Source organism: Trichoplusia ni, chromosome 1 (assembly GCF_003590095.1).
Source record: "Trichoplusia ni isolate ovarian cell line Hi5 chromosome 1, tn1, whole genome shotgun sequence".
Classification (NCBI taxonomy): Eukaryota; Metazoa; Arthropoda; class Insecta; order Lepidoptera; family Noctuidae; genus Trichoplusia; species Trichoplusia ni.
Genome location: NC_039478.1, coordinates 1,991,328 through 2,008,878, shown reverse-complemented (window position 1 = coordinate 2,008,878; position 17,551 = coordinate 1,991,328). Strand labels below are relative to the sequence as shown.

General features: G+C 33.4%; 2 protein-coding genes across 7 annotated transcripts in view; one reads left to right on the top strand and one right to left on the bottom strand.

Moving 5' to 3' along the window:
- Positions 1 to 2,307: 2,307 nt before the first annotated feature.
- On the bottom strand, positions 2,308 to 11,582 carry LOC113507038 (dnaJ homolog subfamily C member 22). The gene is made up of 6 exons (XM_026889922.1): positions 11,176 to 11,582; positions 8,673 to 8,820; positions 7,669 to 7,870; positions 7,064 to 7,207; positions 6,486 to 6,609; positions 2,308 to 5,267 (listed from the first exon to the last, which is right to left on the bottom strand). Exons 1-6 carry the CDS (start codon positions 11,425 to 11,427, stop codon positions 5,034 to 5,036), a joined length of 1,104 nt encoding a protein of 367 aa, XP_026745723.1. The 5' UTR covers positions 11,428 to 11,582; the 3' UTR covers positions 2,308 to 5,033.
- Positions 11,583 to 12,505: 923 nt separating this feature from the next.
- The window catches only part of LOC113506656 (JNK-interacting protein 3), a 32,281-nt gene continuing 27,235 nt past the window's right edge, over positions 12,506 to 17,551 (top strand). For 5 of the 6 annotated variants that reach the window (XM_026889703.1, XM_026889647.1, XM_026889517.1 and 2 more), the window contains exons 1-2: positions 12,506 to 13,339; positions 17,134 to 17,289. In XM_026889703.1, coding sequence (XP_026745504.1) covers positions 13,034 to 13,339; positions 17,134 to 17,289 — 462 coding nt within the window. In that variant the 5' untranslated portion in view covers positions 12,506 to 13,033. The remainder of the gene's footprint in view (positions 13,340 to 17,133; positions 17,290 to 17,551) is intronic. The other variant, XM_026889582.1, reaches the window with a different exon arrangement.

The window sequence follows — 17,551 nt, the reverse complement described above, 5'->3', positions numbered from 1 at the left end:
CGTTGAGGCCAGTTATCAATAGAAGCACGCACTCTTTCCATGGGAAAATTCTTCACTGCCAATCGTATAGATTGTTTTAGTGACTCTAAATTATCATGGATTTAGAGCAAGCTGTAGTCTCTAAAATTGACCATAAATCATAATCTAGCGGATTAAGATCGGGACTAGACAACGGCCAGTCTTCAGCTCTGATGATGTCCAAAACGTTCGCTTCCAACCAAGATTGCGTGGAAAGAGCTTTATGACCTGGCGCCGATTGTTGCTGGAAGGACCATACTTGGTTATTGAACATGATGATGTTAAGGGGCTTAACTACCTTCTCAGGAATGGTATCTTGATATACTTGTGCCGATGTTTTGATACCTTTTTCACAAAAATATGGCTCAGTCACTCCTTCACAGCTAACACCCCACAAACCATCACTCATCATTGGCCTAGCCTTTTCCCAACTGTGTTGGGGTCGGCTACCAGTCCAACCGGTTTCAGGTAAGTACCAGTATTTTACAAGGAGCGACTGCCTATCTGACCTCCTCAACCCAGTTACCTGGGCAACACGATACTCCTTGGTTAGACTGGTTGTCAGACTTTTCAAGCTTCTGACTACCTTTTAACGACTGTCAAAGATGTAGGAATAACCGCCGGGACCCACAATTTAACGTGCCTTCCGAAACACGGAGGAACTCGTTATGACAAAGATGGTCACCCAACACGGAGGAACTCGTTATGACAAAGATGGTCACCCAACCAAACCATCACTGAAGTCGGATAATATCCACGTTGCAGTCTGTCGACTGTGTGAAGCTTCCTTAGAGCTTTTAGCATAAATACGGTCATATTGTATGTAAATATGTTGCTCTATTGTAAAAAAAATCTCATCCGTAAACAATTTTTTTCTTTGACTCCCTTTGCATACCGCTTCAGTAGTTGTTTCGATTTTACCACCCTATTCTTCTTCAAATTATCAGTAAAGAAGTGACCAGTGGGTCTCTTATAGGCTGCAAGTCCTGAGGCATCTTTTAAAATACGCGACATGGTTCTAGGTTCCACTAGGTACTATCTTTATTTCACGAGATAAAATCTTTTGCTTTCGGACAGGATTTTTTCGAATTCTTTCCCTTACTGCTTTGACTACTTGAACGGCCAGATGTTTTTCCGTCACAAACAGAGGAAATCTCATTGTACCTCTTAATAGCGGTACACAAACATTTTACTAATACCAAGGGTATGGAGAGTTTTAAAAATTGCATTTGGCTCCATACCTACTTTGTGTAATGCAATCACTGAGATTCGGTTCTCTTTATCAGCCTACGCCATTTTAATATCGCATAATATTGAACAATGTCTTGGCGCCAAAATGAGAAAACACAATGAACAACCGTGTAAAAATGTCATTCGAAATTCAAAGGTAATATTTTTTAATTTTTTAGTGTAACAGTATTAATGGCCAGACTAAGCACACTTATATTTGTCCTTCCTTGAGCCCTTAACCGACGGTACCTATATATTCTTTAGTTCCAATCGACTGTAAAGTTCATTATCCTGATGTTATAATAGACAGTGTTACAAAAATAGTTTAATACGAAACATATATAGATCAATCAATATAATTTTCTTATGAAGGCAATCGCTGACAAAGTCGTTTTAAATTAAGTATAGTCATATTTTATTGCAGAAATTAATATAAATCATGTTTTTTACTCACCAGCATCTTATCATTTAAAACATCTTAGTGCTTACTCAACAAATAAATTTAAAGCAAATTTATTTATAACGACTAATTTAGGCACTGCACTTTACAGACAGAATTTTGTCATAATCCCCTTTTAAAATAAGTGACAATTTTATCTCTGGTTTGTTAGAGAAGTTCAGTAATATGTAGGTACTAGTACTAGTACGATTCTCAAATAATTAGCACCTTCTATAGATATTATTTTACATTTTCTACTGAGGTGGTGTTAGATAGTAAGTTTGTAATTCAAGCGACTGAATTTGCTATTCAGATTGCAGGCTTAAAGAAATCAAAATGAGTGCTATCGTATCAAAACGTATTTTGCTTCATTTATCAGAGTTTCAGATTAAATGAGATTCATTGGAAATGAAATGAAAAAAAAATAAAAAAAAATCGATCTCAGTGGCGTGCACTTGGAGAGGCCTATGTCCAGCAGTGGACTGCGATAGGCTGATGATGATGATGATGATGAGATTCATTGCGTAATTTACGTTTTAAAAGCATATATACAGAGTTGCATGCACATTACGGCATTGTTACGGCGATTCTCAAGAAGGGACTCAATGAAAACACTGAAATATTTCAATAAATTTACTAAATAACTCTTCACCATTAATATAAGTATATAAAATAAAGAGTTACATTAATTCCATTTCACAGGTCAATAATTTAATAAAATTATATGTAAGTTATACATTGGAATGTTACGAAACTGGACTGTCACCATGTGTTGTGCAGCAAAATTGGTGGTGGCTTTTGTCAAATCAACTAATAAATAAGACTATTACAAATTCTTTGTATTGAAGATAACATGGCTAGGATTTAAAAATGTATTTGACCTTTCTGAATATTGTACCAAAAAAAAAAATTTTGTTTTTCATACATATTTCACTTCTCAATTAATTAAAATAAACGTAACGAGACTTTGTGACCATATAGAATAAATTAAAAACATATGAAAGTAGCTTAAGCAATATAAAAAAGGACGGTGCTGAATGTGGAGGGTTTTGATTCTCCACCGGTTTCCTCAAGGCTGATCAAGTCATTCTTATCTCAGAGCAATTGATCATGGCTTTGATTAATTGAAAACATAATTTATCGCGGTGGTGTGCATAAGATTTTTCGGATGTTACCTCGTATATCTTGCGTACAGATCAGCATCGTCGATTGGGGTAATTTCAAAGGCATGCTATTGGTACTTAGACTTCCCTTGGTGGGAACACTTACTTTAAAAACCTCATTTTAAAGAAATTATCGCACTTCCCACACCGTGTCAAATTGCTAAAAGTATAATAATTTAAAATAAGTACTAAGATAAAGTACATTTGGTGTAATAAATGCGTTAAAATAATTAATCTTAAGTAACATCGCTACTGCTATCGCATGTTTGAATAAATAAAGGCTTAAAACATACATCTAGATAAAGTTTGGTCTTAATTAGACCGCGGTGTCCTATAAACGCCTTGCAAAAATTCGCATCCTTTTTGCAAAGAATAGTGAAAACGATGAGAATTTTGACGGCTTTTAGTTTCCACAACAATGTTCCTACGTGTCAAATGAGTGAGGTTTCTCTCTTGTTCAACGCCAATGTATTGTTTTGTTTCGAAGTAGACACAGTTTGTGTGTAGAAATGACTCGAATTCTTACAATGGTCGTCTTAGCATGCACAAGAGGCCTGTAACGTCCCGCGGTACGACACGTCACGGTACTACTACAATAATGCAAGCCGACGTCTTAGGATAGTGTTAAACATCGTAACATTTGATACTGCAAGACGCTACAAGCTAGCTACGGCTTCTATAGCAAACCACGGCATAATAAGTAATTCCAGATGGCAAAATTAATAGCTAAGGGAATGTTATGATTTCAAAGGTTTGATAAATATCAGACTTCAATAAGCCTATAAAGTAAATCGATAACAAATTAAATAAATAACGTTATATCTTAACAGGAGACAAGAATAAATTCATATCATTATCAAGTCTTATGTATATCAAAGTCTAAAAAAGTTTATAATCGTACTCGACATGGTTAATATATAGATTATTACTACATTAGATAGAAATATAACATTATATATAATTTGAGATTATAAAGTCAGATTCTTAACCCGCTAACTACAATAATACCAGTTTTTTTTTTATTTTGAATAATGTTTTTATGAGATTCGTAATATACCAGTTTTTTAGTCCACAATACTAGCCTAAGTTTATAGCACTAAAGCTCAAAAGTCCTTTATAGGTTAGTTTTATCTCAAGAATAATGGGAACATCGGCCGAAAGGCAATGGAAACTGCTTCAAAGCCAACGGCAGGATTTGGTTCTTTAAAAAATAGCTAACCTTAGATAGTTAATAGCTGTGCATTCTATTAGAGTATTTCTCCCATCAAGAAGGTAGCAAGAACTATAGAATTTAAACAATCAAAATTGATGGGCTGATGGTGAAGTTGCAACTTTGATAGGAAACGCCAGTTTTCTTCTGACCTTTCAAGAAGAGTTATATTATTTATGATTTCTGTTGCTCACCAGTCACTGATAAATCTTAGAGCGAATTATATTAATTAAAGCTCGTAATTTCACCGTCAGTACGTCATATTTTGTGAGTTGCTAAGACAAGTGTGTGGCAGGTTAGAACCATTTAAAAAATAGATTGTATGCTAGTTTATGAACGGACGGAAACTATAAAGAATACACGATTGCCCGATGCAAAGGAGGGTTTTATTTGACTACGGACTAGCCTAAAATAAATGAGCATCGCAACATGAGCAAATACGAATCAGATTATATGCATTTTACAAAACGTTAAAACTTATTTACTTGAAACTACTCCAACTAGACCAATTAAGATATATTATTATTTTAATAATCATATAAATTACTGATAAGTACGAAATATTTGAATCTATATCTATATCTAAAATACTTGAATTTACATTAAGTAATAGACTATATAAGAAATGCACTACTTGAATACCCCCATACGGCGGTGCCAGTAATTGTCTTAATTCTAGTTTTAAAATTCTACATATTCTATCATATCATTATGATTAATACCATAAAAAAATCTGAAATTTAGTTTCGATTATAATATACTATCCTACACGTCTACTGGATATCATAAACTTACAACTTTATAAGAATACGGTTAAAAAATATTTGATTACGATACACTATTCATTCGCTTGAATGCACAATATAAATAGAGTCACAGAAAACGCGACGAGAAAATTCTGTTTCCACGCAAGTATTGCTTTGGTCCATAGGTTTAGGAGTATAGCACAATCGCACACGCCTTGACGTTATCTCTACAGCTCAACTCTTTCACCTAGTGGTTCCGAGTTGTCCTTTTTGTTGCGTCGGTTCCTCCTGTGCTTGCTATTGGAGAGTATTTCATAGGCTTGTTGGATCTCCATGAATCGTTCCTGAGCGGCCCTGCGTCCTTTCTCGTCTTTAACTTTGTCGGGATGATTCTCCCTTGAGAGCTTCCTCCAGGTCGATGTGATCTCTTGTTGGCTTGCGTCAGGACCGACTCCCAGCACCTGTAGCGTATATCGTTAGAAATGAGAAAACTAATATTAAATCAAGTTTCACTCGCTTTTGATATTAGAAAACAATTGGAATGGACTCTTGCAAAGTTATGCATTAGCAGATGAGCAAATTCGCGAACAACGCAAAAATATATGTCTTTTAGCAGGTGGTAAAAACGGTGTTCTCATAAAGGGACATAGTGAAAGAGTTTCTTAATAACGAACAGGGAAATACGATCGCAAAATTAATACGCAAAGACAAACTAAATTATTTATGTGACGTTTATGTGATGAGTAAATGAATTACAGATGAAGATTTTTACAATAGTTCATGTGTTCATGTGTTCACTTCGTGCTCTGTAATTGAAGCAAACGTTCCTGATTATATAAAAATAAAATTTCGCTAGAGCAATACACAAAGACGTATAATAGCCGATAGAAAAAATGTGTTTAAAAAAGGAGCTCGACCAAGGAGTTTCAAGATAATTTTCAACACAATTTTAATATAACTTCGGTTGTATTTATACTTTACTTACTTATATTCGGGAAAAAAAAACTACAAGATAGTAGAAGCACGAGCATGGTACACATGTAGGTTACATAAGGGAGAGACAGCGATATTTTACATCTTTTCCGACATTCCAAGTAACATTAGTCGCACAGTAATCAATTTTCAGTCGCCTATGGTGTTATAAAACAATTAGCAACGCATTCAGTTAGAGCTAGTTATTATTACTGCGATAGTTTGATACTTCGACATAAAAACCATTATACTTATTTTTAGGTCGATGACAAATGTGTATTATGAGCATACTTTTACTCATGTTACGAGTTCGATTAAAAAAGTATTTAATAAATCACCTAACATACTCAATACGTTTATTGCATTCCACAATGTGAACTTAGGTGATAGGTACATAAGATACATTAGTTTTGGAGCATTGTGAGCCCTGTCGGGCATAACATGTCTTGACAATTAATACCCCTATTTTTATTCATTTTGACCAAAGGATTTTGTATTTTCAATCAGTTTCATGAGCGTTTTAAGAAACATGTTTCCCTTTTTAATAGTTTATTTATTAGCCCAAGGAATTTTGTAGTGTCATTCAGTTTCACTAAACTCTTTAAACATCTATATTGAAAAGCAAATTACATATTAACTTATTGTATACCTTAGTGTTAGTAGCTTTGTACCTTCTACTTAGTATATTTTGTATGTAAAATCTGTACCTTATAAGCATTTTGTTCTCCATGAGGATCTGACAGATCTATAATCTGCTTCCACACCTCGTACCAGCCGTGATGCTGCGCGTACTGGTACGTGTCAATCAGGCATTGCTTCACGTCCAACCACCTGGAAATAAAAAAGATATCTACACCCGTGAACATACTTCTGACGATTGGCGATTGTATCCAGTAAGACTATATCTACTTATGATCTAATTACACAGAAGCTGTTGGAGAACCTTTAGAACAAATAGAATTAACAAGAAAATGGATGTCCAAATCCAAATATTACGAGTATGTCACTTTTTATTGCAACTATGACTAATTTCCATTCAGCTGGTCTTACATCTGCGCAATTACTAAGCAAACTAATCACAGAATCTCGAGACATTGATTGTCTTAAAGGGACAGAGGATTCTGCGAATAACGTCCTTCTTTCATACTGGCAACTGGCCTAATGTAGAAAATGATATGCGCACAGTTCCCTGAAACTTGCAAACTTTTCTCTAAAAGTTCCTTGTAACTAATGTTGTAGATGGTTTTACAATAAAAGGTGTTGTCTTTGAAATATAAACACTTACCAAGGACTGGTGAAGAAGTGATGCAGAGCTTCGTAAATCGGAACTTCATCTCCTTCGCTGTCAGTGATTGTACCATGGAAGTACAAGTAGCTGCACCACAGCGACAGGTACAGGCAAGCACAAACTCCTAGCACTGCAACGCGCCTGAAGAATAAACAATCAAGTGTTAGGAACACTTTTTCTTTTATTCAAAGAAATAAGGTTTTTTTGTCTTTAAAACATTTTAAAGTATTCAAGTATATGGTTTATCAGTGTACCTATGCTTAGAATGCATTGTGATGTTTGTTTGCGCTTAATGGTAATTTTTTAAATACTGTACTATGAAACTGTGCTTGTAATTTACATACTTAATAATTTTATATCTCACTAATAAAACTGAGGCTTTTCATCACTATTATAATTTGTTTGGAGAACAGTTATTATACATAGACAGTTATTTGTAGATTTTCTCAATGTGTAGTTTTAGATTCCAACTTTACTTGGTGTTTGTTACTGTTTCACCTTCAAACAGGTGGACTAACTTTGATATAATTTGTTACGGAGAAAGCTGGAGTATCGCCTAACATTGTTCTACGCTACAAAGATGTCAAACTAGTGAGACCTACTTGACGAAATGTGTTTTCTTTTGAGTCTTCCTCCACTCTTTAGCGAAGGAGTCGAATACGAGCGCTGAGGCGAGCACCATGCACGTGAACCAAACAGTCTCGTCGTACACGTAGTAGCGGATGGGGTAAGCAGCGTATGCGGCTAGGAGAGGGTACAGCAAGCGGCCTTGCTCCCTCCCTATGTTACCCACTGTCCATACACCTGGAGATTAATATGTTCAGTTAATAAAGATGACGTTGTGAAAAATAAAACATACTGCTTAATGCTGGATATTAAACATAATGCTGGATATTCAGTTTTTTCTTAAAGTTACAAAGATGAAGCGATTGCAGATATCATTGTACAAATAGTGAAACAATCAATTTGAAATTTGCTTGATGAAGAGATTCCACTACACAGTTCGTGTATAAACTCAGAGCCTAATCATATCTTTTCACTTTGCTGACTTATGATATATACTTACGTGATATAATTAAGAAACCTTAAATAACATGTAGCCGTATTAATTAACACACTTTTCGCGGTGGACACGTTTGGGTGATCTGTGAGTTTCGCTGACCGACTGCCGCAGTCACGTAATCGTGCGTCATTCGGAACTCGAGCACGCATGTAGCATATTCGTTGTAAATAAAATTTTAAAACATTCTTTTGGTATGGAACATAAGGTCCAGTTGATATAAAGGAATATTCATGGCTAAAAAAATACACTAATTGGCTTTTAAAAGAGCATCAGTAGGGTGTATTGTAAGGTGTTAGGAACCTACACAATCGCTTCGTCATGGAGTTGTGCACATTACGACGTTTATTTTACCCCTCGTCTTCCAACTTTGAAGCACTTCTATTAGTGTTAACACAAGGTCTTTACAAGAGTTCAAAGCATATGTGCAAAAACACCTAGATGTATAACCTCAGGCGTTACTTCCACTACTGACATATAGTCACTCAACCAACCGTGACTCCAATGTACACTGCTTTTAAAGAGTTGTATCAAAAAGTTTCTTACCGAGAGCAGCTGCCAACGGTATAAGGAGATTGAGGTATCTCAAGTTGATGCCCCAGAAGCCATCGGGTGGCACAGCAAACATCATCATTTGGCCCCAAGAATACCCAACCATCAGCATTCCAGTGAAGCGATTCATTGAAAATGGTGGCTGAAAACAAGAAACATATATAAGATTAGTAATGTTTCAGTATAATTGTAAGAACATTTATAAATGTCTGCTGAATTGTCATTAACACACTAAAGTTCAATTATACTAAAGGTAGAGTTGCTTTTGGATTCTGTATTATATAATTTAGGAACATTTACTTGCAGTGCCAATTTAGTTAAATAACCCATTCGAATTCGAATTGTAATCCAACATTTTAACCATGGGAATAATGCGTACATAGACTTTCAGAGAGTCACATATCATGGTAATGTTTAACAAACAAATTGGAATTTTCGTCAAAATATATTTAACACTCTAATAAGCAAGCTTGGTGATCAACACTTCTGCCACCACAATTGATTTTTACTCCATTTCTTTGAAAAAGTGAAATCAATTGAAAAGCTGTAAAGGTAATTTTGGTGAGTATTTGGTTAAAGGACATATTAAATCACCTCCAAATATTGTGTTTTACAGTTTTCAAGAAATTTACTGTTTAAGGTGTTAGTAAAGTGTTTCTTTTATTGTAGTCAGCAAAGCTATTTGTTAGTAAGGTTGCAAAGTGCATTTTCAGTGTATTTTTGTGAAGTAAAACTCACAATGTAGTTAGTAATTGCAATAAATAATTTGTTCAAGCAAATTTACGTTTCATATTGTTTTTCAAAATAATGAGTTTATGAGTATACTTGTTACCTACATAATTTGTTTTGGTTTATGCTAATCTTTAATTTGTGTTTTATTTACCCAGTTTTGACATTGGTGCATCTAGTCATCATAATAAGTTTATTTGTAATATCTCTCTCATTTAAGACTAACCATTAAAACCCGTAAATGGTTTTCAAGAGATATGAAATTAGAATGAGATACTGCAATGTAAAAATACATAAAGATTGGAAACTAAAGATATATGATACAATGAAATAATTGATTAAAAGCAAAGCATTTGAAACAAACCCATGTGAATAGCAATATATACATAACACACCATTACATATACATACTTACAGTATCAAACCAAGTAGGTCGCCCCAAAAGTCTGCCAAACTCTTTGAAATAGAAGACAATCAAAGATTTAGAAGGTTACCACAACCAGAATAATTTCTTTTTTAGGGAAATATTAGTAATAATACATACTTGAGTAATGTATAAAAAGTTATTCCGGAATTGCAAAAGACATATTAAAAAAAATCAATTAAATAAATTTATTAGTTAAAATTGTTAAGAAGTACAGAAAAAGCAAAAATAAAGAATGTAATTTTAAATTATAAATATGTTACGGATGAAAAGGAAAATGAATTTTGCAAGGTGTAGATTATTTGTCACAAAAATATTAGTGTTCAGTAAGTGTATCAACTTGCTCAAATTAATGTTGTTATATTATTACGAATTTACAGTTAATTAGTCCGTAATTACTTAGAATGGGCAAATAACACAAAAATTAAGCCATGTTTCGTTCGACTAATTATATTTAGCATATCTATTATTGTTAACTGATTTCCTTTACCGGGTATATTATTTTTTTCCTTGTTATTGCAGACAGCACAAGTTAAGAATAATAATTTTGCCAAATAGGTATTGAATATCCAAATCAGTACTCAGAGCTATGATGGAAAAGGAAAAAGACATAAACAACACCTGAAAACACCTATTTTACCTCCAGTCAGTTACCATCCTATCCTTAGATTTTAAACCATATTTAGTATGAGTTTGGGCTGAGTAATTCTTTTAGCTTTTATCTCTGCTCTATTTTAAGTCCTAATTAATGTTTTTGGTGCTGAATACTATAAAACTTGGTTCACTTTACCAGCTTATAAAGTCTTATCCTTTACAGTTGATGTACCAAATAAGGTATAGGAACCCAATTAGCATATTAATTCATAAAGGTTAGTTAGATGGTTTAGTATTAGCATAGATTAATACTGGCATAAGATTCCAATGTTAGGTGTAACTTAAAAAATCTATTGAAGATCTTGATCAAACTTTGCATGTATTCTGCCAAGTCATAGCTAAAGTAAAAATGATGTCTTAGCATTACCAATTATTATACAGTATGTGACCTAAATATTTAAAGATTTTTTATTCATGGAATATTTCTTTTAAATGTGCTTCCCTGAGGGTTTTGTCCTACATTATGCTTTTAAATCACCTTCCTGTGCAAAAGTTGTTAATATGTGGACCAGAATTCCATACTTGATGACTGAGGAGTCACGTATTCATTTTAATCTTTGTAGTTATAAAAATAGGTCAGTAGGCAAAGCAGTATTTGACACTTTCATTAGTCGCGAGAAATGGTAGTACTGGTCTTATTAGAGTATATTGTTATGAAATTTATTCTAAGGTATTTCAAAAGAGTCCTACCTTTTTGTTTTGGACCATTCTCGTGAGCAGATCCTTCATGTGGGCTGGATCCTCGTTGGCGTCTCGTACATACCTAGGGATACGGAATATTTCGCCAAGCCAGCCAACGCCAAAACCGCCCAAAGTAGTCCACCATACAAAAGCATGTCTATCTCTTCGTAAATAGAAATGGTGCACTCCAAATATTCCACCGAACAACCACAACACGTATGCTATAATTACTGACTTAAGACCTTCCTTTTTCGCTGCCATTTTAATGAATTAAGTGATTTGGCACTTTTAAATTGTATAGATTTATACGATTTGAAACAAGACGGTTGACAAATAGAGTGTAAAACTGTAAATGTGGTGACTGGTGGATGGTTGATGTGTTACCGGACGTCACGAAAATAAACGGATATTAACTTGACATTACATGACAGCATTTTTTTGTTGCCAGGTCTAAAAATCAAACATTTTTACTGCTGTCCAAACTTGAATTAATAAAGAAGATTTTCCGCCTGTTGTTTCATCTCTTATTTTCTCTTTGCAAGATATTTTTCATGATGTTGGATACTATTAAAATATACATAAACATAATTATCTAATATTGTGCGTTAGACGTATGGAAGGTTCGGTATTATTTCAATTCAACCTATACAACTAATTCTAGTTTTGAATTCACCAGATAATTTTAACCCTAATTAGTATTTTACTGTTAAGATATAATAGTCATCTCTTTGCAAATTAATGTCTTTACATCAACTGGTAAAGGATTAACATAGAAGAATGTTTTTGGCTTCAATCATTCAAGCTTTGCATTCCTTGAAAATTGAATTAACGTTAGCGAAATTATTTTATTCGTCACCAACATTCTACTGTAATGAAAGTAGTTGAAAACATTGAAATAGTTCAATTTTAACTGTAGCTGGTAAAACTGTATCAATTATCGACCTCGATAAATGTGCATTGGTAATATATTTCTTACGCAACTATCTGGTAGTAATAATTTAGTAGACGATACGATTCGCTACAGTCGGTATTGTTCCGAGTTGCACAATTACGTAAAGTTATTGAAGTGAGTATTCAAAAACCTTTTTTTTATAAAAATTTGAGCAAATCGCGTTATACCGGTTTCTTAACTCCAACTTTACCTTTTTTGGTAAATTGTATTTTGTTCTTCAACTATATTACAAAGTCATTAAGTAAAAAAGTATTAATAATTATGTAGTACATGCGTTGCATGCACATGATAAATGATGTAGGCAATAATTAGTATAGTGAACTCAATGTTTGAAAGTTGAGTTTTAGTATCGTACCATTTTTTTTTTCAAAATGTTAGTGGGGTATAACAAGGTACTTAACTAACGTAAAATTCCTAAATAATTGACTTTCTTAGCTTTGGAGCCAAATATACAAGAATAAAGACTTTTCAAACCATACACGTCTTTGCAAAGTCCCTTCCAGCCCAGAAATCCGGAAACGGTGTAGGGCTGCCAACCAATATCATCGACAATGTCCATCGCCAACTTTTTTTTTTCAACAGTCCGCAAAAAGACCTCAATCAGACAAGACATGGTGTGAACGATAATCTATTTTCTGTTCCTACATATTTACACAGTCAAGTGACTGTGATATTTTGGTGTCATTATTTATTAGTTAATTTGGTGGATAATGTGATGTAAATATTGTGATCGATATGTAGTATTATACCGTATGGAGCAATTTATTTGAAGTCACTCATCGATCGCGTCATCAAATAATATTATCCACTACGTACTTAACATAATGGTGTTTAAAGAATATCTTAATTAGACGTCTTGCGCAGTGGGAGTAAGGTATTTCGTATTTCCAATCTTTCCTACAATCTGTTTCCAAAATGTACGAGGATTCCTCAGAGACGATATATGGGACCCATGAAGACTCCCACGTTGTGATGTCGGAGAAGGTCCAGTCACTGGCAGGGAGCATATATCAGGAGTTTGAGCGCATGATAGCGCGCTACGATGAAGATGTAGTGAAGACACTAATGCCCTTGCTGGTGAATGTGCTGGAGTGCCTGGACTCGGCCTACCAGACCAACCAGGAGCATGAGGTGGAGCTCGAGCTGCTGCGCGAGGACAACGAGCAGCTGGTCACGCAATACGAGCGCGAGAAGGCGGCGAGGAAGCACGCAGAGCAGAAGGTGAGCGAACAAAACATTTGTAATGAATGGACCTTGATTGACTTCCTTTGTCTTGGATTGCAAGGCTCAAGGCTGCCTTAGAACGTATTTAGTAGTTTGCCAAACTTAGTATTTAATGCACGCACTTTGTTGTGGTTTAATTTTGTTAAGTGCCTAAAACTGGTTTGGAGTTATTTTTGGTGGAATGTGCCATCCATTCTGTTATCTGAGTCCCAAGGTAAACAAGGTGATTTGGTATCATGCGTAAATGTGGAATGGGCATCTGTTAACAGTATCAAGGTTCAGGACTAGGTACTTATCACAGTAGTTTCTGCACTGTTTGACCTATCTTGATTTATGTTATTGTTTACAAGTGAATATGAATCTATTGTTGCTCTTAAATAAACATTTTGCAGACATGGTTGTTAACTTTTTGCATAAATCCTTTTATTTGTTTTATTAAGCATATTTCTATAGTATATGTTTTGTTAACTTCAATAAAACATTGCTTATGTTATGTTGAACACATTTTGTACGAAAACAACTTTTAAATATGCGATTACAGATATAATTTTAAAATGAAAATACTACTTAAATGGTTTCATTAATTTTTAACAATCAGCAGTCTTATTTTAGATTATGGTATGAGTTACAATTGGTGTAAAGATATAATGATTTTCAAACTTGACAACAGAAGTATATAATATGTTTAAATGTCTCTTCTGTTCTAATAAGAAAGTCTATCACAATTACAATGGAAAAAGAAACTTAAAGGATATTATGTCACTTGTTTTTATTCTTCTGGCAATCAGCAAGGTGTTTTGTTATCTCTTTTCTCCCACTGTTCCATTTAAAGGTAATGATTTAATAACTTTTTTGTATTGCATATAATCAATGTTACCTCTGAATATTATGCCAAAATTTTTTGTTAGTTCTTATGATTCAGAATTAAACAGTACTATGGGACATAGGATAAAGAAGTACTGTTTACCGATGGTTAATTCTTTCACAATTAAAGTTTGATTGAGTTTTTGAGGATTATCTTAAAGATATATTAAACATTGAAAGCAATACCTCAAATTTGATAGACTGCATACCAAACACTAATATTTAAATAACTGAGTGAAGCTCACTACCCTTCTCATTGACACCAAGCATAGCGTTTGGATTAACTCCGATGAACACATATTCTGATACAGTCAGACACCTTACGAACCAGAGAAAGTCAATTTTAAATTATTATTTAACATAGTTGTGACATAAGATGAAGTAATTTATGTTTAGATATGCTGTGGTAACATAATAAAAACAAGAACATGTCATATTTGTCACAGTAGATTAGCTATTTAATGATATTATGCAGATGGTTATTTTACTAATGATTTTGATATTACTAGCTGCACCTGCTTATGTTTAGAGTATCATATAGATATTATGTATAGGGTTTTGTTAGTGCTAGCAATGTATTGCAGTATGTATTACAGCAACTCGTAGCTCTATGTATTGTGTAGACCCAGATATTGATTTGTGTGTTTTCTATAGATCATGTGTACTTCTTAAATTAAAGATTGAATCTTAATAAGCCTAAAATGGGGTTATGCTTGCTCTCTGCTTGGTTTTCGTCAAAGTATTTCGTTCGAATGCATCAGACTTTACTTGTGTTTAGTCACGCCTTGTAATTAGTATTATAGCTAGCATTTCCTTGATAGATAAGTTTCGTGTTTATTTTCTTTGTATTCATAGTTTATTTATCAGATAATAGATATCACATAGATGAGATTGTGATTTTAGACAGCACATTTCAAAATTATGCTTATATATTTATGATTTTTATTTTTTTGTTTGAATTTATTAAACAACATGTCATCCGAATTATAAATTCGTTTTACAAAACATAATTGCATAAACAGACTACTTTTTAAAATTAATTACATGTCAGTGATTTAAGGATAATGATGATGAATTTTACATTCAAACAACTAAAGTAAACATCAAATGTGTAGCTAAATATGTTTAAGTTCACAAAAAGAAGAAAAAAGAAAGATACATACACATATTAAAATGCTTCCAATATTTCTAATATAAATCATTAATAATTATTAACATATTATTTGATACTAACTATAAAAGAATAAAAACCAGTTTTGATATGAATATAATCGGTGAACCACTTCATGTATTCAGTCAAGTGTGGCCACTGTATTAGGTGCCTAAGTGTGTTGTGTAGAACTTCAAGGTTCAATGTAGTGTTAAAAGCTTATTGTGTTTGAGTTTACTGTTCAATAATCTTTTTATAACATGTTATTAAGATCTAAACATCATATTGAGTGTTTTTTTATGGTTTTATCATCTACCAGCTAATAAATGGTCCCTAACTGACTTTTATTCAAAGGATGTATCTGTTTTTTCACTGCATCATTGTGTATACCTATATTTATTGTTCCTTTATTACATTTAACAGAAGTAAAAAAATATTCTGATTTTTAGTGAAACTCTTTAAATATAATTCATAAATATAAGCTTTAGATAGTAATAGAGGTTAGTTTATTTCCCTTTTTAGAGATATTTCTGTAATACAGCTGTTAAAAAAGAAGTTCTGAAGTGTATCAGACAGGCAAATTCAGTATGTAAATTAAATATATTGAAATGCTATTTTAATGCGTTTTTAAGGGAAACAAACATTTAAGTAGTTCAAAATACTAATTATGAATCTGAAACCTTGTTTTCCTGCGAGATATGATTCACTGAAAATAAAAAAAAACATTTCAAGTGCTCAGTCTGAAGTGTTGTGTGCATTGCATTGTGACTGTTATGCAATTTAAATTTATTATGTTACACGAAGTTTAATGCAATATGTAACATTGCACATTGGGTCATTAAAGTAACGACTATATGAATTACTTTGTATTTATTATGTAGGTTATTTCATATGGAACATTTTTTATAAACAGTTTTTTCTGAGTGTTAAATTATGTACTTTTACTAACAAACATTTTTTTTATAGAAATTGACTGATTAAACTTTGATTTGAATTTAAGAAGGACGTAATTTTTAATAGTTGTTAGTTTTAATATATAATACTCTTTTCAAAGTTATATACCACCTTAAAAAGAGTAGTCAAACTGAAGGTTTCACTGTTACACCTCTAAGGTTTCCTACATATTCACGTTCCAACACTATTTTTATTTTATTAAATTATGCTCTTGAATTTAAGGACTTTTATGTAATCTACATAAAATCAGCTATGTAAGATAACCCCATGTGTGAAAAGACTTCTTATTTAGAATCTTTTAAACGAGTCTGCATTCTTGTATGTCTTTAATCATAATATCACGTCAACATCACATTAGTTCCTCTAGATCTTAATATATAAGTTGAAACATTTTAACCATTCACAAATTGAGATCAAGGGATGCTCTCGTGGTTATTTACAGTATTAAGCGCGGTGCATATGTAGTTGTGTGTTCGATTGACATCCGCACTTGAACAAAAGTTACACACATATACAGAATCTTTTAAGAATAACGTTTGGCGCGTTCTCGTGACTGGTACAATCAGCATGTCTAGTCGCTGAACATTGTCATATTTACATATCGCCACTGATGCTGGGCGATTCTGTAATATTGGTTTCAGTGGATTCTCGGTGTTATGTTTTCTGACGCGAATACTAACATAATGCCATTTGTCACATATATATTCTTCAATCTGGCAGTAATCATGGATCTTTGTTGCTTACTGTACTATCTAAAAAAATGATCTAGTAGAAACAGTGTGAGAAAAAACACTATTTTAATTATTTTCTTTTTACTCCACAGTTGCTGGAAGCGGAAGATCACTTCGAAGGCGAGAGAAAAGAGCTGACAGGTCGACTTGAAGCTCTGGACAGCATTGTCAGAATGCTAGAGCTCAAACATAAAAACTCCTTGGACCATGCGAGCAGGCTCGAAGAACGTGAAAATGAACTTAAGAGGGTAATCGATCAAACAAAACTTATTTAAAACTGATGTTGAGTCTTTAGCTTAAGTTAAAAGCTTCAGATAGACTTAAGAGTGGGTTTCAGTTAAACAATCTATCAGTATTCTTTGTTAGTAACTGGGTTCAGTTTCCTAGGAGGGCACTTATGGTGTTTGTCTATATTTAACATAACACTGACTCATATAGACAGGCTCACTATTAATTCAGAATCGCATATGGTCAAAACATAGTTTGCGTTTGAGCCGTTAAATCTTCGTA